Raw genomic sequence first — 27129 nt, 5'->3', positions numbered from 1 at the left:
AACGACCAGGACAGAGAGCCCAGGGATCGAACCGGCGACCTTCCGGTTACAGATACGCTTCCCAAACCCCTGAGCTTGTCTTTTCCTTTGGAAGAATTTTATTAGCTGCAAGGAGCGGTGATCTAACTGCTGCATGAATGTCAGTGGGACAGTGGTGATGTGGGCAAACTCTGCTTCCACCTACAAACATGTAATAATTACAGTAAAAAAGTGCTGTGGACCACAGCAATCTGATGTAGGATAATGATAACAACAATGAAATGCATTTTTATTATCTGATTCATTTTAGTTAAAACAAGTCAAAATAATCAGAAATGGCAGTGGTGCTCTTTCTTAACTACAAACCAAATTTGAAAATGACAATTTCCAGCTCTGGGTGAATATTCACGAAAGATCTGAACCCTTTACAAAATAAAAAAGGGTAATAATAATAATAATAATAACTGATCTCAGTGGTATCCCACATCACTACTAGAGAGAGCTTCTGAGCACGTGTGATGTTTTCTCAGTGTGATATGATACAGGACTTTGTAAAGAGGCAGTTTGGATTGTTGAATTCACTCAGCCCTGTTATGTTGTAAAAAGGAAAAAAGGACCTTTGTCAAAAGAAGCAATCAGATATACTTGAATGTAAACACTGATATCAATACCATTCGTCTCTTAGGAGAACCTGTTAGAGCACATGCACACAAAGTGGGTTCTGTGACTGTAGCTAGTCCAAAATTTGAGTTAACGCTATAATGCCCTTTGTATCATATTTGATACATGAGTTTCTGAGACCCCTATCTCATCAGCATGATCAATACTTGCCATGATTTCAAAATGTTATGGACAAAACTCTTTTTTGTCTAAAATTAAAATTGTTGTTAACAAAAAGTTGCAAAAAATGCCCAATGTATCAAATATATACAAAAATATATAATAAATATATAATAAAAATATACCATATACAAAATGATATAGCAAAAAAAGTGGATTTTGTTATAAGGGTTATTAAACATCTGAGTTCCAAAAAAATCTGAATTTTCTGGCTATTTTTTGATGGGTTGGATCTTACAGGGTTAAACTTGGTAAAGTGTAGTGATGTGTCGGTTGCGAACGAAATGGCTCTTAGAGCCAGGTCTTTGACGTGAACGACGCGAGCCGGCTCCTTATCGCGAGTCGTGGTTTGTTTGTTTTTTCCTTTCTCTCACCAGAGCAGAGGGAGAGACAGAGAAAGAGCCAGGGACAACAACGTCACATTAGAAAAGTATAGTAATTATCCACAACTATTTTCATTTGCGGATGATAAAGGATTAAGGTTTATTCATGCAGGCCCATATGACAGAGAATATGCATCTTCTTTTTGTTTTCATATTTTAATTAATATTTTATTGTGTTGTGGTTTGCAGTGTTTTGTGTTGTTTCACTTTAAATTTGTTTAAAAGGAAAAAGCTGAAAATTTAAATAGTTAAAAGTTGAACTGTGACTAGTTGGTTTTTGTATTATATGATTTATTTATTATATTTTATGTGGAGTGAATAAATAAAAGTATATTTACGGTGGCCCCTAGAGACAAAGCACGTACAAACTCCAAAACACATAAAAACTCAGAAGCACGTAAAAACTCCAAAACACAAACAAAACACAACAGAAGTGCTCCAGGATGCTAGGGGGCAGTGTTGAGCTTTTGTTACCTAGAGGCTACACAAGCCAGCAAGTACCAACGACCGGATTTGGTGTGGTAATAACAGGTAAATGAAGATTTTTTTAAATGATTTGAATATATATGAGTGATTGTGTATAAATACACAAACAATACACATATGCTTTCAATTGTGTAATTTAAGTGATCTAGGTAGCTCTGTTTTGGAAGTTCAGTTAATGCTAAAAATGTGTTTTGGAGTTTGTACGTGCTTTGTCTCTAGGGGCCACTGTACATATTTATATATAAACATATATAAATAAAACCACTTTTTTAACATTAGTAATTCCTTTTTGTGCATAATTTTATATTATTGTTAATAATAAATTAATTAAAGCAACAAAACAACCTGAAGAGTCGGTTCGGAGCCGAAAGAGCCGTCTCTTTTTAGTGAGCCGAACCAAAAGAGCCGGTTCTCTAAAAAGAGCCGGAAATCCCATCACTAGTAAAGTGTGATATGTTTAAAATGCCAACAAATTCATCTGAGTTAATTTGTGTGTAGCTGCATTTATTTAACTGAATAACTCCCAGTTGACTTCTTTGAGTGAACGGAGCACACTCGTTACAGTTACAGTTATTAACGTGTCTAACATTACTAACGTGTTTAAGTACTGATTTTGGCAGAAATGATGATACAACATGGGAACAAATTCATGACTAGGTGTAGCAGAGTAACAGCCAACCAATAGACTTAACAGACATGAAATGCATGCTGCTAAACATGTGTTAACAGACGTCTCTGCTGATTCTCTGTCTCTCTTCCACAGCATGTCTTCTATCCTGTCTTCCTTCTCTCCCCCCAATCGGTCTCAGCAGATGGCCCCGCCCCTCCCTGAGCCTGGTTCTGCTGGAGGTTTCTTCCTGTTAAAAGGGAGTTTTTCCTTCCCACTGTCACCAAAGTGCTTGCTCTTAGGGGATGATTGATGGGTTTTTTCTCGACTGTTGTTGTGATTTGGTGCTGTATAAATAAAATTGAATTGAATTTAAATGATTACGATTTTAAATGCTTTGAAATGGGGAAGAAAACCCAAAACACATGGTAGAAAAAGGAATACTACCATCTGCCTAGATCATAGAATAACAAGAATGGAAAAGAAGCATCCAATGATCAGCTCAAGACAGATCAATGATCTCCATTTACCTGCGAGTACTTCAATAATCAGAAGATGCCTATGTGAAGCCAAGCTATTTGCAAGAAACCCTCGTAAAGTACCATTGATGAAAAAAGACATGTATTGAAAAGGTTGCAGTTTGGCAAAGAACACACTGACTGGCCTAAAGAGAAGTGGCGCAATATTCTGTGGACAGATGAGAGCAAGATGGTTCTTATTAGGTGTAAAGACCACTGAATACAAGCCACAGCACACTGTGAAGACTGTAAAACATGGAGGTGCAAGCACCTGGGGATCTTTCTCATACTTTGGAATAGGGCCCATTATCACATAAGAGGCACCATGTACCAGTGTCAGTACCTAAAAACACTGAAAGAGGTCATGTTGCCTTATGCTGAGGAAGAAATGCCCTTAAAATCGTGGGGCGATCGTGGCTCAAGAGTTGGGAGGTCGCCTTGTAATCGGAAGGGGGCTCGAACCGGCAACCCCGGCTTGGACAGTCTCGGTTGTTGTGTCCTTGGGCAAGACACTTCACCCGTTGCCTACTGGTGGTGGTCAGAGGGCCCGGTGGCGCCAGTGTCAGGCAGCCTCGCCTCTGTCAGTGCGCCCCAGGGCAGCTGTGGCTACAGTGTAGCTGCCATCACCAGTGTGTGAATGTGTGTGTGAATGGGTGGATGACTGGATATGTAAAGCGCTTTGGGGTCCTTAGGGACTAGTAAAGCGCTATATAAATACAGGCCATTTACCATTTAAAATGGGTGTTTCAGCAGGACAACGACCCCAAACACACCAGCAAGCAGGCAACATCCTGGTTGCAGACAAAAACAGATTGATGTTATAAAGTGGCCGGCCCTATACCCAGACCTCAATCTGATTGAGAATTAGTGGAATGACCTCAAAAATTGTCTTCTTGATGCAAAACCCAAGAATGCAGAAGATCTGTTTAATGTAGTCCAGTCAGCTTGGAGGCAGGTGTCAAATATTTGTTGACTCCATGCCACACAGATGTAAAACAGTGATCAGAAATAATAGTTACACAACTTAATATTAGTTGTGTGCTTAAAGGAAAAGCAAAATCCTCATTTTAGTTTCTACTGTAAATATTCCAGTTTGTAAATGAAAATGCAGACACTTCTATTTTTGTGAACCTAATTTTCTTTTTCTTCATTTTCAGTAAAGAAAAACTTGTTCATGTTTTCATTTGGGATTGAATGTGCATGGCTCCAGGGCCTTTGTATATATGGAAAAAAATGCTATTAACTGTACCATAGACAAAACTGAAGGCAGAGACAAATCAAGAAACCGAAAGCTGCTGCAGCAAAGGTCCGACAGAGCATCTAGACTTCAGTCAGTCACTGACTGCCAAAGATTTTCATTGTTTTTAAAAAAACGATCAAGGGCTGAACCATTTTCTAATAGGGGAGGGAGGGTAACACTGCAATATATTCATTTTTTAGAATTTATATTCAACGTTAATTGCAGCTAGGCTCAAAGTGTTAATGCTAACTTATTTTAATAAACAACATGTCATATGCAAACAACTAGGGTGTGGCAAAGATTATTTTAGGGTAGCACATGCCCACCCCATGCCACCCTTGTAGATCCACCCCTGTCAGTACTGAACTTGCTGTCTCAGAAAGTGAAAACCAAACTAGAGCTCAAAGTGGACCTAGAACAAGGCTGAAAATAACAGGCATAAACACTGAGTTTGTTCTTAGAAAATCTTTCTGTATTTACAGGTTTGAACAGACAAGCAGGTACAGACAGAGTGCTTATATACACAGCAGCACAAGATGTTAAAATGAGTGCTAAAACTATACGGTATTTACAGATGGACTACAGCGGAAAGTACAGACTAAGAACAAGTTTTATCACAAAACGTCTGGTACTCTACACAGTATCACAAATTCAATGAGCTGTACAGTTAAAAACCAAAAAATGGCAAATCTACATGAAATCCAATGTTTCTCCAATCGAGAGGCACTGAATTAAAATGTATTTACATTATATATACATGTTATAGTGTATAAGCATGTATGTTTTCATACATATATAGCTACCTGTGGTGCAAAAGCAGCAAAAGAAATTAGAATGTATGGAATTGAATACTACAAAGAAAAAAAAATGTTTGTGCTAAATGGGCTGACTGACAAAAAGGTTACACCATACATAACTAATATACTGGCAAAAACAAAGATTGAGCCCAAGGAAGTAATGTTTGCTCAAAGTCCTAACGGTCCTAACGGTTACGTCAGTCATTTAAAAGAAAAAAGAAAAAAAGAGATTGTCAATAATACTTCAAGTTCATGCAAAGATATAAACCATTTAAAAAAAAAAGAAAAAAAAGAAGAACTTTTCCCTGTTGACCAACCAGCTGTGCAGCTTTCCCTTCATCGTGACACAGAAGGTGCAAAATAAGAGGGAGGGCGGGGCTTCCTGTGCGGATTATGGAACAGAGTTAGAACGCAGTACGGGCACTTGGTGGGGAGGTACAGTCTCAGAGTCAGCCTCATCCTGGTTGGAAAAGCCGCTTGTTGTGGCAGTGCTGGGTGGTGGTGGTGTGGAGGTGTTAGCGGTGGTGCTGAGGGTGGTGCTGATGACACTGCTGCTGCTGGTGGTGGTGCTTGTGCAACTGGCAGCAGGTGTAGTGGCCTGCTCCTCTTTGGGCTGCTTACTGGCAAACTCAGTGATGCTAAAGACAAATTGGAGGCAGCCCAGTTTGATGTAGCTGCCATGGTGGAGCAGGGCCGTGCCCTCCCAGCCCGCCCCACTGCCTCCAATTAGACTGGAGCTACTCGCTTTGCAGCTACAAGACGGCTCAGCACCACCCTGACGTTGGCTACTCATCACTCCTCCTACTGGCAACAACCCCACCATGGAGTTGGCTCCCTCGTTCTCTTCCCGTTTCTTACTGCGACCTACGCAAAGAAGAAATGCAGCAGGTCTGAGAAAGACGTCTGTACAGACTAGTGTCACAGTAAACTCCATTAATGTGGAGACAATGCAACCATGAAAAGATTTCACTGATTACATTTTATCCACAAAATAAAAATGAACACTTTGTTTTGAAAATGAGACTAAAATCATGTGGAAAGCTGAACTCTGGCAAACATGTTTTACACTCATCATCTATAAACAGTTTCAGAGAAATCTGATTTAATGCTGTTTCACACTGCAGCTCTTTACTAATCAAACATCTGTCCAAATGATCTTTAATAACAGATTAAGACTGGAAGCTTTATGTGATACAGCAACATTCAGACTTTACATAACGTGGTCTGCCACAGAACAAGTATATCTGACTGCTCATTTTACACTTTATTTACCTTTCTCATTGCTACAATGCCACATGCACCAAGTTTACCACTGTACTGTACGTTTACTACATCCTTACTTTTACTTTGCAATTGCAATAGCTAATAATAAGCCAGCCCGTTCTTTCCCATTTGGTGTTTTCTCTACCAGCAGGCTCGCTGGCTAGATCGCCATTATGGATGGAGATGAACTCCAACACCAAACTCATGGTTTGTTTTTTTCCTGCACTTCAAGCTGGCACTCTAACCAGAACCTACAACAGACGGAGAACTGGTTCGTGTGCAGTTCTCCAACAATGAGAATACAATGAGCTCACTGGGACTCAAAGCAGAACAAGAGCCAGCAGCTGCAGTCCAAGAACATGGGCTGACTGAAGACAGCTAATGATGATGTTCACTTATTTATTTTAGTTTTATATTAAGCTAATATTATTCACTTAAATATAAGCACGCATAGCTCAGCACATCTCATAGACTACTCTAAGGTATGAATTACAGCAAGAAGGTGATAAGTTTTCTTGTCATTGGTTCACTGCACTGCACAAACTAATTACATGTACCCATTAAGAATGACAAATGTGACCTTGACCACAATTTGGATGAAGAACACTAAAAGCTGACCAAAAATGCAGGAGCAGTGTCAGCGTAACAAACAGGACACTGACATTAAGCACATGGGGGGGCTACACTTCCTGAAATTCTAGCCAAACTAAAAATAATTCTTTTCAGTATTAGAGTATAAATTAAAGTATTCCTGTAATTTACAGACGCAATGATGTTATGATTTCTTCACAATTAAAATTTTAACCATTTTAACCAGAACACATACAGATGAGTGGCTAAGTGGAAGAAGATGGATGGATATTCATAAAAAGTTCATACAAAATCTATGAGTGACGACCTCATCAGCAGTCCAAGTCAAACTGGGCACACAGACCTGGGTTCCTTCAAGCCAATCCAAACAGATGACGGAGATGTACTTACGAATGATTCCTTGGACTTTGGCTACCAGGCCACCGGGTGGACATGGTGAGGTCTTCTCAGAGAAATCGCACGAGTACAGGACATTATCCACTGTGGTGCCATGCTCGCTATAGTTCAGAAGCTCATAATGCTTGGTATTCTGAAGGACGACAAACACACATCTTGGTCATTTACATCTTGGTCACTAACAACCACAGGAGTGCTCTGCAGAGTGATGTAGTTTAACAGCCTCACCTCGTCATAGAAAATACAGGCATGTTTCCCCGATACGTAGTTGCAGTGACCGTAGTTTGTAAGGCACACATCCATGTCAGCACCTTAAAGAAACAGTTAAAGACTTAAACACCCTTTCCCACAACACAAAGAATACAGATTTGCAACATGGATTTTTTTTCTGCAATATTGACGTGTCAAAATGTATTTTAATGACCTGCACTCCAATGTGACATATTGTGTTTTTGTTCAGTAGTTTTTATTCCACATGGTCCTGTTGTGACCCTCACAGGTCTAAGAACTTACTTTCACAGACAACTTGCTTAAAATACTCCGATTTAAAGATGACGGTATCAACTAGGGCTGGGCCATATTATACCGTTCACGGTAATACCGGTATAATGTTAGGCAACGATAGGAAAATGAAATATCGCGATAGAATGGGAGTAAAACGCGCATGCGCAGTGCCTTTGTTTTCATACGCACATGGCCGATTGTTGAGTGAAACAGATGAACCAGAATTGGTTTGTAAAAATGGTGCAACTTCAGTGATGTGGAACTGATTTGGTGTTTGTCCGTCAGATACACGACAAAGCACATTTTTTTGCAGAACATGCAAGCGGCCGTCGTTATTGTCGTATTTGTCGGACTAAGATGCTCTTAAATCTGGGAGTAATCTGGGTCCTAAACTCCGTATGCTTCAGGTCAAACAACACTGCAGCATCACTGAGCGTTAAAAACTGTCTAAATTCTTTCATCTTTAATAAAACGATCAGCATTGCTGCTTTACCAGGTGTAACTATAAAGTTTAACTTCCAGGCATCCATGAAAACAAAAGTTATTACATTTAACGGAGTTAGAAGTTAGCAGGAAGCTAGCGGAAGTTAGCTCGCTAGTTTTGCTAGTTACCTAAGCATGATATTGCATGTTCTGACTGAGAGATTTCTGAAAAAAATCAAACGTACAGCTCTGCTATCACTTCCAACATAAATGAAGACAGGAAACTAAACAGCAGTGACGTTTGTAGGGTTACTGAAGTTGGGCTAGCTGGTATATAATGATGTGCGACACAGCTATGTTAGCATAACATAAACAGTGAAGCTGGAGGACGAACACTAACACTTTTCCACTTATAAAAGTTAACGTGAAGGTTCTTCATGGTTAGAGACAAATGCAATCGCATGGCAGGATGCTGTAAACGGACCAAACTTCAGTCAGGAGAACAACTGAGATAATCCATCCACAATACGAGGTTAGTCATTAATATACTGCAACATGGGAATAGAGCAGCTGCCAGAGAATTCAACATTAATGAATCAATGGTACAGAAGTGGAGGAAGCAAGAAGAATGAGTTTAATCAAGTTTGATTTATCTGACTGCTTTGTTTCGCTTAATGTGCCTTATAATCCTGTGCACCTTATGGTCCGAAAAATGCGTACTGCACACTGCAGTTTAATGTTGCAAAGCACCTCTTTAACTTCAGTGGATATTATACATGGTTATGCTCAGGATATGTCAGCCCATTTCTACTGGAAATGCCTTTTGGTTAAACTTTCAGCAAGGAATTTGCATTTGCACTGTTACATTTTTATAAAGCTTTAATGTACATAAAAACCAGCTTCTTGTTTAAGTGAAAATAAATGGAAGGTTGTCTTTTTGCGCTAGTAATGTTGTGGAGTTGTATTTTGTCTCGCATCAATTATATCGTCGGTTATATCGTTATCGCAAATTTTCAAATATATATCGTGATAAATATTTTTGGCCATATCGCCCTGCTCTAGTATCAACTATCACTCAACCTGACTAATGATGCAGAGATTGTGATATATTATTATATTATACTCTAAAATATGACATTACTGCCATGTATTTGAAAAAAACTAAGCCAAAATGCAGAATTAGTGTATGAAACACTAAGCAAACCCTTGTTGCTTCCATAGAAATAAAGATGACAAGTAGCAGGTACATACTGCTAATCAAACACAATTGATTAACTTATCAGCACGAGTGACCACCTCTATAAAAACCCAGAAGCATTCTGGTGTGTACATAATGCCAAAGAGGAAAGATGTCTTAAAGCAGCGGTCCCCAACCCCCGGGCCTTGGACCGGTACCGGTCCGTGAGTCGTTTGGTACCGGGCCGCGAGAGTTGAGACTCAGGTGTGAAATGTATGGTTTTCAGCGTTATTTTTTATCGTTTTTATCGTTGACTTGGTTTTCCTGGGTCTTTTCACGTGTGTTATGAATAAATCTTTTTTTCGGTACTGGTACTAGTTTTATTTTGTTGTATTTATCCGCGACACCTTAAAGGCCGGTCCGTGAAAATATTGTCAGGCATAAACCGGTTCGTGGCGCAAAAAAGGTTGGGGACCGCTGTCTTAAAGAATAAATGAGTGCTGCATGTCAGTATCTGAAGTTGCATGAAGCCAGTCCCAAACACGCTCATAATTCTACCATGAGAAAGATTATTCACTATTCAAGTGGAAAACATTCAAGACTGTTGCAAAATATTTCCAGGAGTTAAAGTCCCAAAAAAAATTCACCTAGGATCAGGCAGTGCAATGACTCCAAGCACATCAGCAAATCTAAACAAGAATGTCTGGTGATTCTGCAAGCTAATGAATGATGGGGTGTTGTTAGTTTTTCCACAAACTGCTTCTGCATCACTTCCCATTTTTGTATTTGTAGGAGTGACTAGCTCAGGTCCAAGGTACACCTGCTGTGTTGGCAACTTTGCGTATCACCGGCAATGCCATCACACAGCTATATCCATTCATGCTAGCTATTACGGTGCATGTACGTGCTGCAGTATTCTTCTGAACAATAGGTGTTGCCCGTCCTCCAAATCAGCGCTGGTATAGAAGGAGAAGAAGTCAAAGTTGGAAGCCAAGGAATTTTAAAGTTTTTGCCAAGTTTCAAAGTTTCAACATCTCCCTCTGTGAAACCTGTGAACCTCTAAACTTCTGTACTGATATGATGTTAGGATGCCATTAAAAACAGACTTTAACCCAGCTGCAGCAGCAATGGAACGATGCATCATAAAAATGGAGCAGTCCCCTCTGCGAATCCCTAACTTATTGTGGTGGAGGGGTTTGTGTGTCCCAGGGATCCCAGGGGCTATGTTGCCTGGGGGCTTTTGCCCCCCTGGTAGGGTCTGCCATGGCAAATTGGTCCTGGTTGAGGGACCAGACAAAGAGCGATTCGGAAGACCCCTATGGCAAGACCATCGAGGGAACAGTTCACCCTGCCATAGGGTTATTGGGGCCCCGCCATGGGGTCTGGCCGGGCACAGCCCGAAAGAGGGACATGGGCCCATCTTCCTGCAGGCCCACCACCCGCAGGAGGTACGGTAGGGGTAGGGTGCATTGTGAGCCAGGCGGCGGCCAGGACCGGCAAACCGTCAGGCGACTCAGGAGGGGAAAGCGGTGTTCAACCTGCACTGTGTATAGTGCGGGTGGAGTGCTGCTGACTTAGACTGAGAAAATTGCCGGGCGGTGGAAGGAATAGTTCGAGGACCTCCTTTGGGGGCGAGGTCACTGAAGCAGTTAAACAATTCCTTGGTGGCAGAGCCCCTGGGTTGGATGAGGTCCACCCTGAGTTCCTGAAGGCTCCAGATGTTGTAGGGCTGTCTTGGTTGACACACCTCTACAATGTTACATTGAGATCAGGGGCCGTACCTCTGGATTGGTAGACCGGGGTGGTGGTTCCAATCTTTAAGAACGGGGACCGGAGGGTGTGTTCCAACTACAGGGGAATCACACTCTTCAGCCTCCCTGGGAAAGTCTATGCCAGGGTGCTGGAAAGGAGAGTCTGTCTGTTAGTTGAACCTCTGATACAGGAGGAAGAATGCGGTTTTCGTCCTGGTCGTGGAACACTGGATCAGCTCTTCAGCATCTCAAGGATACTTGAGGGTGCATGGGAGTTTGCCCAACCAGTCTACATGTGTTTTGTGGACTTTGAGAAGGCATTCGACCGTGTCCCTCGGGGAGTCCTGGGATTATGGGGCGTCTGGCCCATTGCTACGGGCCATTCAGTCCCTATACAACTGTTGCATTGGTCCATATAGCCGGCAATAAGTTGGACTTGTTCCTGGTGGGTGATGGGCTCCACCAGAGCTGCCCTTTGTCACCAATTCTGTTCACAATTTTTAAGGACAGAATTTTTAGGCGTAGCCAAGGGGTGGAAGGCTTTCACTTGGGTGGTCTCAGGATCTCATCTCTGCTTTTTGCAGATGGAGTTGTTTCTGCTGGCTTCATCGGGTGATAGCCTCTGGCTTCCCTCGGAATGGTTCGCAGCCGAGTGTGAAGCGGTGGGAATAAGAATCAGCACCTCCAAATCTGAGGCCATGGTTCTCAGCCGAAAAATGGTAGAGTGCCCACTCCGGGTCAGGGACGAGTTCCCGCCCAAGTGGAGAAGTTTAAGTATCTCGGGGTCTTGTTCACGAGAGACGGGAGCAGGAAATCGACAGACGGATTGGTGCGGCGGCCGCAGTGATGCGGACGCTATATGGGTCTGTTGTGGCGAAGAGAGCTGAGTGTAAAAGAGATTGCGGATACAAGCGGCGGAAATGGGCTTCCCCCGAAGGGTGGCTGACCTCTCACTTGAGATAGGGTGAGAAGTTTGGCCATTTGGGAGGGGCTCAGAGTAGAGCCGCTGCTCCTCCACATCGAAAGGAGCCAGTTGAGGTGGTTAGGGCATCTGACAAGGATGCCTCCTGGGGGCCACCTGGGTGAGGTGTTCCGGGCATGTGCCACCGGAAGGAGGCCCCGGGGCAGACCGAGATTATATCCCTCGGGTGGCCTCGGAACGCCTTGGTATTCCCCCAGACAAGCTGGAGGAAGTGGCTGGGGAGAGGGAGGTCTGGGCTTCTCTGCTTGGGCTGCTGCCTTCGCAACCCAGCCCTGGATAAGCGGAAGAAAATGGATGGATGGATGACCAGCAGAGATGACAGCTTACAACATGTAACATCAATTTTGCTATACGGTGACATTTGCCAGGCACCACACAGCAGGTATAATGGCGTCCTACCCATGTTCCACTTCTGTCTTACTAAACTTTAGTCATAAGGCAAGAGTCTAACCTAAATCAAACATGATTGACTGGAGTTTGGTGAAGTGGTATGATTTTTATAAAGTACGTCAGTACGTGAACCTTTCCTCATCAAAGGTGAAACCTAAGAGTGGCTCAGAGCCAGGGCACAGAATGCAGCAGGGTCAAAGTCACAGCGACTGAATGTCCTACCTGATCCTATGTGTAACGTCCTATAGCACATGCTGACAGCTGCTCCTCTTCCTGTCAGAGGGTAAAAGACCGCTCTGGCTTGCACCTTTTTCTGACCTGGGAGGAGGAGAGTGTAGGTTTTAATAATTAGAACAAAACAGCAATCAAACAGCAGAAAAACTGACTTCTTGACAAGTAAACAGACTAAACTGTAGTGCAAAGGTATCTTACTGTTTGGGTGGGGTGCTGAGGTTTTTGGGGTAGTGCTGGTGGTGGGGGGAGGTTGAGTGCTGGGCACTTTGGGAGCAAAGAGCTGCTGGATCCTCTGATAGGCCAAGAGCTTGATCATCTCTGTATCCAGTTTGTCCAGCTCAATCCCTGCACACACACAAACACACACAACCGCTAGAAGCTAATTACATCTTCGTGTGTTTCATAGCAGAACACAGCAATACGAAGGCTCTTAAACTGTCACATGTGGCCGCAGAGTGACAAACTCACCCCCATCCTCCTCTTTTCCATCCTTCATGCAGCTGGACAGGTTGGTGATGGAGGGCAGTGTGTTGGGCAGCAGTGAGTCCGTCAGTGCAGGAGCAGCCTTTATGTCTGAGGGACAGGAGAGGAAAAAAGAGACAAATTGATGAGATGAGATAAAAGAAGGACCAGAAAAAAGACAGTTTTTGATAGTTCACTATAAAGGAAAAAAGTGCACAGGAACTATTACTGAGATAGAAGGCAAAGCAAGTTGTATCTGAATAACTTTTTTTTCTTCATAACTCAGTAACTGAAAATAAAATGTGCTCTTAAATGGCCATGTATCCTTTTGGTAAATGGGGCTGCACGACACAAAATATGCAAGAAAACTGTTAGCACCATCGATTATGTCAGCAGTGAGTATTCAATTAATAGCAACAGTAAACATTCAAAAGAGAGAAAACTCAGGTCTTTTAAAATGAACGTTTCATTTGTTTCCACTTTAGAAAATGCTTGTTTTGATAGTTTAACAATACACAGTATCTGCCAAAAGAGCTCAACTCTTTCACTGTATTTACATCCCATATCACAATCACATTTCCACTTTCTTGAAGAAACATTTTCCTAAAGACAAAAAACTGATAAATTATTAGAAGTAGAAATAACAGAATCACAATTTTAAGTGATCTGCCAAATAAAATAAGCTATGCATCCTAGACTGAGGCATGAAATAAAAAGGCCTTCTTCCCATCTGCTTGGAGCTCTTTCTTACATTATAAGGGGAAAAAAAAGAGTTCTGACAGTATTGCATCTCCTGGATGAAGCAGAGTTGGTCAGTGTGCACGCGTGTGAATGCATGTGTGTTAAAGTGTGCGAGTGAATGTGTGTAAGCCTTCAAACAAGCATGTAGTGGCTGCAGTGAAGAAAGGTGAGCATATAACCATTCTCAGTTCTGAGGCCTTCTCTGTGCTTTAATGCAAAACAGACGTTATGAAAGTGGAGATGTTAATACTAATAATAATTCAGCCTAACAGCATGACTATTAACACAATTTCTTAAAGTTAAAAATGTATTTATATTAATATAAATATGCAAAATAATGTTGCTATAGCCTCAAATTAAATGTTCTCTCATGCACACCATGGCCCCCGTTACATGTATAATGAGGAGAGAGTAACATAATGATTACTTGAGTATATTATTACTATTATTATCATCATTATTATTATTAGCTGTATAAAGTGATACATTTAGACTGCAGCTTTGACATTTCTGATGTGTACCTGGAGTAGGTGCTGATCCAAACTTTACTGTGTCGTGCTCCTGGCTGCCTCTAGATGGTGCATCTGTGAAGGAACTGCTGGTGATTGAGGAGGGCTTTTCATCGGTGCTCACACACTCCTCCTGGGGCTCTGTCTGGCTCCTGTGGTTCTGTTGGCCACTGTGGGGCCATATCGTGGGGGCAGTGGGGCAGTTCTGTTGGGCACATGCATTTACAGTGCTCTCAGGTTCCTTCTTAACCGTTTCTGTTCCTATGTGGTTCACCAGTCCAGAGGCAGAAGCTGATGGCGTTTTCCCAGCCTTCAGTCTGTTCTGTAGCTCAGCCTGCCTGCAGGAATCTGAGGCACTGTTACAGTCTACAGGTCCATTGGCTCTGGGAGGCTGAACCAATTCCAGAGGCCCATTAGGTTTCCTACAGTTCTGACATGGTGTCACGGTGCATTTGCAAAGAACTAGCCCTGATGGGCTGTCCTTGGAAAGAGAGGCCCCCTGGGAGTCACTGGGTGTACTGCAAGCTTTAGAGCAGGGGTCAGGGGAAGAAGTCCTTTCTAATGAGGCCTGAGTTTTCATGTCTTCTGATGCTCCACTTGATTGTGTATTTGCTTTCTGCTCAAAGTGCCACTCTGTTGATGAGGCCTTCTGTTTGATGGATAGGTGTCGCATGATACTGCACTGGAGAGCGATGACATCCTGAAGCCACTGTTCAACACAACACATGTATGTTTTTATAAAGAAGCAACCAGCAGTTCTGTTGAGAGGCCCTCCCCTTCATCAAGGATTCATTTATATCACACAAACAAACAGATACCAGAATTTATCTTTTGCTGCAATTTTCAATTAATTACTCAAAGCTCTACAGTCTGTGAAAAAAACAGACTTTCTAATGCAACTGTTGCAAAGTGCCGTGAAGCAGTTGGTTCAGCTTTCAGAACTTCTGAAACTGAATTTTCTGTTACTTTCTGATAAACACAGTACACAGGATGTGTCAGTGTTTCACTCATCTACACCAAAAATCTAACTCTCTAAAAACTTCTTGTCCAAACTCTCATCCAATCATCCAAAATGAAAAGGAAAGCGATCAATCATCCTTAACCTCCTAGGACCTGGTGTCCACATATGTGAACATCACATTTTGGGTTGGCTAGACCAAAATACTAAATGTTGCTCTACAAAGGCCTGATTTCCACATGCGAGGACGTTATACTGCCACTGTTCTATTGAAATTTAAATCGAATGTCCTCATATGTGGATCTCATTTTTCTCAGAAACAAACATCAGGTAAAAAATAAAATCTGATAATTCTTTGGTTTTACATTCATCAGGTCCCAATCAGCCCAAATAGCAAAGAGAAATTAAAAATGCATGCCATGAAAGAGTTTGGGTCTTAGGAGGTTACGCTGCTCTCCTATTAATCTCACATCCTATTACATCAGATGACACAGATTGTAGCACACAAAAGCCTGTTTCGAGGGAACTATCATTACAATCTGACTTAAAGAACATGTTAGGCAGCTGCTGGTTTCTCTTGTGCCTACCTCCTGCTGCTCAGCCTCTGTGGTGAAATGCTTTGTGGGCTGATGGTCAGGAATGCCACTACAAACCAGCTCCAGCTGGCGCACCCCTGCAGGAAGCAGCATGGGCGGAGGATTCTGGTACTGGGACTTGATGGCATCTGGCACCTGAATAAAAACACTGACTGTTAGAGACAATCTAACACTTTCTAGCAAATTAACCAGTACGTTCAGATGTGTCTAAAAATAGCATCACTTCATATACAAGTGCACAACTGCTTAAATTTCAGAAGCTGGAAAAAAGACAGAATGTCAGTATCTAGGTAGAGCAGGGCGATATGACCAAAATATTTATCACGATATACATTTGAAAATTTGCGATAACTATATAATTGACACTAGACAAAACACTTTCCAACTCCTCAACTTTATTAGTGCAAAAAAAAAAAACCATCAATGTATTTTCACTTAAACAAGCAGCTGTTTTTTATGTGCATTAAAGTTATATAAAAATTTTACAGTGCAAATGCAAATCCTTGCTGACAGTTTAACCAAAAAGACATTTCCAGTGGAAATTGGTCGACATATCCTCAGCATAACCATGTATAATATCCACAAAACTTAAAAAGAGGTTATACACACACAGTACTGTAATATTATGTTGAAGCACAGTACGTATCACTCCGCGAGGCTCCGCCTACGATAGCCGTAACGCTCCGACAATCCATCAAGCGGTGTGGCTTCGTAGCTTAGCAAAGTCGTACTGAAACATTTGACAGATTTTCGAGCGCCGTGTACATAAAATCGTTTCGAGGTCAGTAAACACAACCAGAATTCATACATAAGGCACACGGGATTATAAGGGGCACTGTCGATTTTCTGAAAAATCAAAGGATTGATTTTAAGTGCGCCGTATTTTCCAAAAAACACGGTAATAACGTCGGCCCGCTAGCACGCGCTACCAAAAATAGTGCTTTGTTGTGTATCTGACGGATGAAAGCTAAACCAGTTCCACACCACTGAAGTTGCAGCATTTTTACAAACGAATTCTGGTTCATCCGTTTCATTCAACGATCCACTTTCGCTCTTCTCATTCTGCGTCGCCGCCGTGTGCGCATGTAAACAAAGGCACTGCGCATGTGCGTTTTACCCATATTCTATCGCAATATGTCATTTTCCTATCGTTGCCCAACATTACACCGGTATTAGCGTGAATGGTATGATTTAGCCCAGCCCTATATCTAGGTATTACTGTCTTAGTGTAACAGATATATTATTAAAGCCATTCATTTCCTAGATCTCCACCTGTGTTCCAGTGGCCAAGAAAAAAGGATTATATGAAATCCAACACACTGCACCGTCACACTGAGACACACGTCTACCTTGATGGTTTTCTTGTTGCGCTGGCGAGTGGTGCGCCGGTTGGGAGCATTTTGTCGATGTACTCTACGCAGGAAGTCCAACTTAACTGCGTGCTGGGACATCCTGTCCTGGAACTGATCGAAGAGCTGACAGCGGCTGGACAGGCTGAGGCTCCTCTGATTCAGCTGCATAGCAAACAAAAATATATCAATAAAAATTTACATCAATAAAAGGAAAGGGAAAGCAGCTTTAGCTTAGAATCAGCACAGTGCATCTTACTACTAAGTGCTCCACATGGTTTGGACACATCCATTTGCCGGCAGGTAAAGCTGTGAGTGGAGGATCCAGACAGTCCATGTGGAACAGGAGGGGACAGTAATCGCACTGGATCAATGGAGCCAACCTGCAACTCCTGAGAGACCAAATAAATAGAATTAGTACCTGCTGTCATTGCTTCTACTTCTTTGCACTGTGCTCCAGAACTCCTGACCTGTTGCATGAAAAGCAGATTTTGACTGGCAAAGGGACTAGACCATTGGGATCCAGTTCATGCTGAGGCCTCCTGAAGGGCTTTCCAAGCAGCTCTTCTTTTTTCCTCCGTTTACTGCTGCCTAGAAATCCAAACAAAAGAGCAACATTGAAGAAACAGTCTAAACTGCATATATAAAGAGGTATTTTAAACTTAGGGTGCTGAAAGAAATCATATTTTGGTAGTCATTATGACTGACTGACCTGGTAGTGCAGTGGTGCACGTGAGCTCACTCGGCAGCTGAAACTGAGTGGGGTTTCTCTCCATAGCAGCCGCTATTAGGAGCTGAAAGGGCCTCTTGAGGAGTCGCGGTGTCGGAGCAGAAACTGTAGAACTCTCGAGCTCTGCACCCTGAACTTCATCCTCAGGCTCTGCTGCCTCCTCCTCTCCATCGTTCTGCTCCTCTGAGGGGGTTGGGGTGGATGAAGTGTTGGAATTTGGAGTCCCAGGTCGGCTGCTTGGCCTGCTGCTGGTTCTGCGGTCCAATAGTCGTACCTGGGCCACTCGTAGACCAGGGCCTGCAGCTCCAGCCCCCGGAGGAAGACCGTCAAGCCGCAGTGGGCCAGCGTTGAGCTCCAGCTCCACGGATGGAGAAGCAGAGCGCTTGGAGGAGGATTTCTCTGGCAGGCCGTTGGTCTGTTCAGACTTCTGTTCTCTTTTCTGTACAAAGTCACACAAAAAACCCAAACACTGATTTAAAAAGCCATCTCTTGACACTGCTGTCTTAGCAAATTATAGATGAATCTCTAATCTTCCTTTTATCTCAAAGATTCTTGAAAAAAATCATTTAAAAAAAAGCTAACAGATCATCTGCAGAGGAATGGCTTATTTGAACAGTTTCAGTCAGGTTTCAGAGCTCATCACAGCACAAAAACAGCTTTAGTGAAGGTTACAGTTAATCTTCTTATGGCCTCTGACAGTGGACTCATCTCTGTACTTGTACTTGTTAGACCTCAGTGCAACGTTCAATACTTTTGACCATAATATTTTATTAAATTATTATGGTCAAGCATAATATTTATTAGAGCATGCTGTAGGTATTTATTTCTGCAGTGGTTTGTATTAGGGCTCCCACAATTTGTCAACTAGCCACGATTACGTCGACTATCAAAATCGTTGACGACTAATTTAATAGTCAATGTGTCGTTTGAAGCTTTGTAAGACCCCGAAAGATGCAGGAATAAGTAGTAGGATTTAAGAGTGTAACAACGAAATGAAACAGAAGATGGCAGCACTGCATGTACAAGGATGCCAGCTGCCGTTAAACCCCGAGGAAGAAGAACCAGGCTGTGTCCCAATCCAGCGACCGCATGCTTCGAAGTATGCATTTTGAGACCGATTACGTCACAGCGACGCAACGACGGCTGTCCCAATCCAAAGTGTATTCCAAATGCGGTTGCCAAATGTGCCATCAATTTCCCCAAATTTGAAGTGTGGTCTGTTGTAGACTTCGTGGTCCCATACATCCCACAATTCATTGCGCAACAGTGGGTGTGGATAATTTTGCCGATAAATACGGCAGACGGCTGAAGCGGAGCAGCCGAAGAGTAAACTTTTAAAAGTGAGTACTGAATGTTATGTCACTTATTTATGTGCAAATGTTTAATAATGAAGAACATTAAAACATTACTGTTGCCCACATGTCAGCAAAGTTGTGTGACATTAGTGATGTTTGTACTTTCAGCGTCAGCTTGGTTTTAAAGCCTCTACTTTAAAATATACGCCGTTCAATAGTCAACCTTAATCTGACAGAGAATGTGATGATTTTATGGATAATTAAAGTCAGTTATACATCCACAAACACAACAAGCTGAAAGTCAGTGATGCTGCTTGGTTTGCAGTCCTGAATATCACGGCACAAGCAGGATTCACTGCACTGTTAATGTTAGCTATGTTATATTGCTGCCTCTGTTCGGTGGTGTCGAGCCAAACGGACTTTAACGTGTGTTTGAACGAGCTCACGGTTCACTCATTAAGCTGAAAGAAAGATGCTTTAATCACAGGAGTCACACATGTGTCCACTGTACCATCTGGGAACTCTTCTTGTTTAGCACTCGTAATAACACAAACACTAAATCCTCCTTCTCTTGTGCTGTTTTGTAGCAGTGTGTACACCTGAGACTGTCACCTGTCTGTCTGTCCTGCACTCTCTCTCTGTTTATTTCTCTCCGGTTGTGGAATAAAAGTATGAACATGTCTCAGCCTCAGATACTCAACTAATCAAAGTGATGTCATAAAAAAAATGAACGAACAAAACATTTTTTCTCCTTCATTTCTGTCAAACAATGCTGTATGAAACGTTTCTCGCGGTTTGTATCATGGTTGCTAGGCAACCTGAGCAGCGCGACGAAGGCTAGACCGTCCCATTTCACAACCTCTCACTTCCGCACTTCTCGTACTTCCTAGTACGCGCCGTTCCTAGTACGCAAACTGTGAATACTCTGAAGCGTACGGTCACTGGATTGGGACACAGCCGCAGTCTCCGGTATCATAGCTGTGTCCAAATTCAGGGGCCGCACCCTTTGGAGACTGCATTTGGAGGCCGATTACATTACAGCGACACGAGGAAGGCTGTCCAAATTCGAAGACTCCGACAAATGCGTCCTTCATTTCCCCAGATTTCAAGGATGGGTCGGGTGTATCCTTCGTTGCCCAACCTATCCTAGAATTCATAGCACGGCCCAGCCAATTCCAGTTTCCAACAATGACGGCAGCTACTTAATTTTAATATTACTCTTTGTGGGTCACAAAATAAACTTTTAAGATATTTTCAAGTGAGAATTCAGCTGTCTAAACTTTAAATATCTGATCAGTTTATCAAGACATCACATTTTTGCAAAAGTGCACCAACATTTTCGGAGACATCTGTTACCCACCAGCTCGATAGCTAGCCGGGGCTCAAGGCTCACTAGAGCCGACGAGAACACCGAACTCCTGGCACATCGTTTTCAGACCCCCCGTGGTCTAAACATGATATATAAGTCACTTAGATAACTTAAAAATGTTGTTGTTTGGCTTTTTCCAGTGTTTCATGTGTTCCTGAGTAAGTTGGCTTGGCTGAGATTAAAGTTTTTTCACACAGCTGAAGAAAAATCAAACAGAAAACAGATTAAACAGAAAGTTTGAGATGGTAGAATTTACTCCAATGTCCTGTTATATTTTAGTTAGCAAGGAGCAGACGGCTATCTAATAGACTCCAATTTGTTCATGTGAGTCCGCTTCACACACCAAGGTTAATTATGGATATACTAGGACCAATTCTGTTTACATTTTAAATGCTTCCCTTAGGCAGTATCATCAGCAGTATCATAGTATACATTTTCACTGCTATGCAGAGGACACCCAACTTTATTTATCCATGAAGCCAGATAACACACACCGATTAGTTAAACTGCAGGAATGTCTTAAAGACAAAGACCTGGATGGCCTCTAATTTTCTGCTTCTAAATTCAGATCAAACTGAGGTTATTGTACTCGGCCCTGAAAATCTTAGAAATATGGTATCTAACCAGACTCTTACTCTGGATGGCATCACCTTGGCCTCCAGTAACACTGTGAGGAACCTTGGAGTCATTTTTAACCAGGATATGTCCTTCAACGCACATATTAAACAAATATCTAGGACTGACTTCCAATCTTTGCGTAATATCTCTAAAATAAGAAATATCCTGTCTCACTGTGACACTGAAAAACTACTTCATGCATTTATTACTTCTAGGTTGGACTATTGTAATTCATTATTATCGGGATTGTCCAAAAACTCCCTGAAAAGCCTTTAATTAATCCAAAATGCTGCAGCAAGAGTCCTGACAGGGACTAGAAAGAGAGAGCAGATTTCTCCTATATTGGCTCCCTGTTAAATCCAGAATTGAATTCAAAATCCTGCTCCTCACATACAGCATATGTAAGCATATAGTTGGGCTGGATCAGTTGACCCTGAATCCTCCCTTAGTTATGCTGCAATAGGTGTAGACTGCTGGGGGACTCCCATGATGCATCGAGTATTTTTTCTTCAGTCACCTTTCTGACTCACTATGTGTCATGGCCCCGCCCCTCCCTGAAACTGGTTCTGCCAGAGGTTTCTTCCTGTTGAAAGGGAGTTTTTCCTTCCCACTGTCGCCAAAGTGCTTGCTCATTGCTTTTCTCTGCATGTTAGGGCTGCACGATTAATCGTTAGAAAAATTGCGATCTCGATTCATACTTATGTGCGATCTCATTTCCAAATGACAACAATTAAAAAAATTTTTTTAAAAAGGCGACGACGATTGTACCGCATTTTGATCCGGGACGCAATCTGCGTGAAAACAAGCGCTCACTCTTCCTGCTCAACAAATGACAAGGGCGGAGCTTTATACCACGTGATACAGAAGCTGTGCTGTGTGATGCTAAAATTGGCAGGGAAAAAAACAACGGAGAGCACGTCAGGGATGACGACAAAGTGACAGGAGAAAATCCGTCCCGGTCAACCACCCAAACATCAATAACGGAAACCTTATACAGCGTTTCCCTATACCCGTCGAACTCCCGCAGGCACAAAGAAATTACGGAGGCTATCACTTATCACCTGACCAAAGATATGGCTCCCATCAATACTGTGCAAAACGAGGGATTTAGGAAAATGATCAACACCCTAGACAAACGCTACACAGTGCCGTCCCGCAACTATTTTTCTATTGTTGCACTACCTGCTCTATACATGCAGCGTCGAGCAGCGGTGGAGACGGAATTTCAAGCAGTACAACGACAAAATGTGAGACATTTGTTGTTTTTATGTTTATTTATTGTTTTTATGTTCAGTCTCAACTGTTACGAAGTTGATGTGCAGTTAATAAGCGCAATAAATATTTATACTGGAAAAGAGAATCGTGATCTCAATTCTAAGCAAAAAAATCGTGATTCTCATTTTATGCAAAATCGTGCAGCCCTACTGCATGTATTATTGTAGGGTAAAATATTATTGTGATTTGGTGCTGAATAAATAAAATTGAATTGAACTGATTTATCAGTACATAGAACACACTCTCCAGGATACATTTCAAAAGCAGAATGAATCAAATGTGTAACAACACATCTGTCACTCACCTTCTTTCGAACATTGCAGCGATGACACATCCATTCCCCTGGAGGAAGCATTTCTTCACTCAGAGGTGGGTTGCTGTCGTAAGAAGACAGAAATTAAATATTTAATAAGATAAAATGAATCACAATTTCTAATTCCCATTTCATTGAAATGAAAAACTGATTTGATCCCATTGTTTTGGTATCAAAACAAAAGTCTAGCTTCTTCTGTCTCCATCTGGTGGGCCAATGGCTGCATTACAACAAAAGCATCCACACAGTGCAAAGTAATGGCAGTTACCAATGTTACATTTTCATTACAGTAGCTGACACATTCATTAATAATCAATTGCTTCCTATGTTTTACACTACATACTAGAGGTGGGAATCACCATACATCCCACGATACGATATTATCACAATACTTAACACACGATACAATATTATTGCGATTTTTAAAAATATTTTGCAATATTCAGATTCTGTACATAAAGGTAAACTTTATCAATATTCATTTATCTAATATCAAAGTCTCACACTCAGTCTTTCTCTCATTTCAGTCAGTTTTATTGTTGACAAACTGAACGGTTTGTATTACAGTCTAGTCCAACTTAACTGAATGCAACCATCTGGTACAATTATAGCTATTCTGAACTATGCAATTTATGAAAACTATGCAGCCCATTCAGCAACTGAAGAATTTGAAAGTAAATTAAAACAAAATATAATTTTACATTAAATAAAAAAGTTTTAAACGTAATTAAAATAAAACATGTCTTAAATTAAAATAAGTAAACTGTCATGTTTATTGCTGCCAAAAACAAGTTAAACACATTTGGACAGTGAAGCAATGTCAGGATTGTTGCTCAGAAAAAGGATCAACATGCTCTGAAGTCAGAGCACAAAAACCTTTTTTGTAACAAAATATCGATTTCTGCTATCCCTGTATCGATACATTATTAGCAAACAAAATATCACGATACTACACAGTATCGATTTTTTTCCCCCCACCCCTACTACATACTGCCCCCATTCAAGAAAACTTTCGTCAGATCCACCTCATTTCACCTTACCATTTTTTAAAATTATGTCTGGTTAACTGTTACCTTGGTATTTCCATCACTCATCTGCTACTTGCAACCACCATCCGCTTAACAGTTATTCATAAAATTACACTTAGTGACCAAACTGAACCATCTATCTATTATGCTTTGTTACTCCTTTCTTTTTAACTTGCATTTTTAACCATGGTGGTGCAGTGACTAGCACTGTTGCCTCACAGCAAGGAGCTCCTTAGTTTGATTCTACCACCTGGCCGGGGCCTTTCTTTGTGGGGTTTGCATGTTCTCCCCGTGTTTGCGTGGGTTCTCTCTGGGTACTAGTAGTTTGCTTGTAGTAAGCTTATTTACCTACTTTTTCTCTTTACTCATTATTATTTTTTAACAATTTATTCATTTCTATTGGCTGTTTGTTTCTATAGTTTCTAGTCAACTTTAAACTTTTTTTGCTGATGCACCCGGTGTATGAATTCATAATTGCAGAATTTAGCATAAAAATTGGACTAAGAAATACAAAACATATCCAGTAAAATGACGACAAAAATACATTCCTCCAGATTTAAAAAATGAAACAAGTTTTTTTTAATGATATGTTTGTGTTTGAAGTGGTCACATGTGAGATGCGCTGTGCATGGCACAACTGAGTTGTCACCCCATGTAATATTGTCTTTTACATTGCAGACATCAAAGCAGCAAAATTCGTCAATACATATTTAAAATCTGAAGGCGTCCACAGGTGTGGCTATATATGTACAGACGAGTTTTATACGGTTTTCAGGTGACAGTCTGGACTCAATTCTTCCAAATACCAAAGTAATACAGAAAAAAATGATACGGGTATTTATTTATCGCTGCGGCACCGAAATTACCTCAACAAACGCTGTTATACCCGTCCAAAAAAACTGCGGAATATTTCGTCCGTATTTTTAAAGCACCCCTTTTCCATCAGAGTTGATTTTAAAGGTTTGTAAGATGGCGGTGGAAGAAGGGGGGGAAAGAGCAACGAGGTCGCCATATTGTAAACAGAGGCTACATTTTTACCAGCAGCTCCGCTGGCTGCAGCCTCGGCAGGAGGGGAGGACCGACTGCAAGCTAATTCAAGCCTCTTGCAGATACGACATATTTAAGCATTTTTTTTCAAACTCCTGTGTGTTATATTTTCATTAACGACGCGTGAAAATAAGTTTGCTATACACTTTCAAACTATATAAAGTCCAAAAGTCAGTATACAAGATAGACGACTGGGATAACGGTGCACAGTCCTCCCAGAGCAAGAAAACATTCTGCTCTGTTACTTTAATTATCAGTTCCTATCTTAGATCACCAAACGTCTTTTAATTAACTTTAACTGGTTTATTTCCTGAGATTCTGAAAATGTGTGGAAGTAAATTTGACATGCAAGCAGCTTCCAGAGAAAAATGGGAGTTAATAATAAACCTTACAGAGTGCAACACAGCGGCTAAAGCCGGCCTCCATGGTTAACGTGAACGGAGAACACAGCGGGAATTTCGGAAGAACAATTGATCGTTAATGTTGACTTTTCATTGATATAAGCGTGAGCTTTTGTAGCGAAAAAACTATCAGGCAAAATGAAATCATTTAACAGATCATTTCTTTACACATTTCAAATCATGTGTCTATGAGAATCGGAACCACAGCAAAACGGTAACCGAGGACAATCACTGGAGTTAGCATTCAGCCATCTTTACACATAACTGACGGGGACTAGCAGTTATTTCCGCTTGTTTTACTGACTCTGTGCGTGTTCTTCAGTCAAATAACTTACCAGCACTGGAGATGGAAAGCTGCAGGACAGTGGTCACAGCACAGCAAGTCTCCCCCTTCCCTGCAACTATCGCAGGTGTCGTGGTTAGTCGCCCTGCCGCTCCTCCGGACGTCCCTCACCAGTTTCCGACTCCGTTTCTCTACCTCATCTGACTTCGGGGGCGCCAGTAGTGTTTGAATTTGCTGCAAAAGTTGTTCAGCTGTTTAGTTTGACATCGCGGCTAGTGTCTAGTGTCCGCTGTGACGTTTATAGAGAGCGGTAACAGTAATTTGTGGCCTCCGTTACCAAGCCGAATTAGCTAGCTAAGAGCTTGACAGCGGGCTATAGTGATGATGACAGCTGCGATTCAAATTTGGTAAAATTTATTAAAGTGTTAGCAACAGAGGAATGTTTCGCTTAATTAAGGCCTTAGACATAGCAGCCTTACCTCCATTAAGCCCCCAGAGGTATCCAAATCGTACACAATCGTTGGTGTCTCCATTTTGTCCCACATTCATCCAGAAACAGACTTTGCAAAAGGAATTTGCGAACCAAGAGCCTCGGTGCTCACAATAACCACGATAAATCCTGTAAGAGATTACTTCCCGAATGTTTTCGGTCAGAGGATGTCTGGTAAATCGACGTTAGCTATCGTTAGCTGCCCAAAGGAGCTAGCTAGGCAAACGTCAACCAGTCAAGGTTGTGAAGCTAGCGGTCTCACTAGCTGCCGTGGTTGGCCATAAAAAGGTAACAAAAATGACGTCTAACTATGTAGTTAAAATACTGATTCCTTAGCACCACTTTTTATGTGTAAGTGCCACGAAAACATACAGAATTTTCTATCAGTAGACTACTGCTCTTAGCTACACAATCCATCTGCGGCCTAGCTGGCCAGCCATGATTCTTGTTTCTGCTCCTGCAAAAAGGAGCGCTGTAAATCTGCAAAGCCCTCCGCTCCCATTGTCAAAACAAAATGTAACCAAACAATCCAGGAGAAAACTAGATGTAGTACGGCCCAAAACCTGGTTTCCGACAGCGTCCGGAATGTATAATCCTCAAATCAAGTATGTGGAAATGCAAATTTGGTTGATGTTATTGTTGTGAAAAGGCTGTGCATCTACACTGGCTGCTAGCAACATCCTTACAGTTGGCGCAACCGCGCACACCGGACACGCATGCGTATTGGAACGGATATAGATAATTACGGATACATTATAACGAAGCGGTAAAACATTGTCTACACGGTGTTTTGAGTGGCACTGACGTTTTGAAGTTATTTTATTTGCTATGACTTTCCCTGTCGGTTGCCTTATGGCACTACTCATTACTATTGTGCTGCTACGAGAGTAGCATTAACTGCTTCTTGCTTCAATAGCTTTATTGTTTGTTAAAGAACACGACTCGTGTAATTTGCACTTCTGCTACAATAGCGTTTCAGCTGCTCAAATGACCATCTTAATTCTTCTTCCGCTTGCTCAACGTGTAGTCTATTTCAACATGTAGTCTATGTAGACAGCATCCATCCATTCTCTTCCGCTTATCCTTATCGCGGGGTGGCTGGAG

The 27129-nt window shown here is 41.8% G+C and overlaps 1 protein-coding gene across 1 annotated transcript; it reads right to left on the bottom strand.

Moving 5' to 3' along the window:
- Window positions 1-4511: 4511 nt before the first annotated feature.
- On the bottom strand, window positions 4512-26743 carry LOC308400544 (PHD finger protein 12-like). The gene is given in 16 exon segments (XM_080888309.1): window positions 4512-5283; window positions 5286-5714; window positions 7095-7233; window positions 7329-7411; window positions 12550-12645; window positions 12760-12906; window positions 13030-13134; window positions 14286-14982; window positions 15819-15962; window positions 17177-17341; window positions 17436-17568; window positions 17647-17767; window positions 17889-18345; window positions 22768-22840; window positions 25588-25769; window positions 26015-26743. Coding segments are annotated over 16 exon segments (3066 nt in total). The 5' UTR covers window positions 26081-26743; the 3' UTR covers window positions 4512-5254.
- Between the last annotated feature and the right edge of the window lie 386 nt (window positions 26744-27129).

The sequence above is a fragment of the Rhamphochromis sp. 'chilingali' genome (genome assembly GCF_963969265.1).
Source record: "Rhamphochromis sp. 'chilingali' genome assembly, chromosome: 8".
NCBI classification, from domain to species: Eukaryota; Metazoa; Chordata; class Actinopteri; order Cichliformes; family Cichlidae; genus Rhamphochromis; species Rhamphochromis sp. 'chilingali'.
The sequence above is the reverse complement of the archived record's forward strand: the minus strand, read 5'-3'. Positions and strand labels throughout refer to the sequence as shown.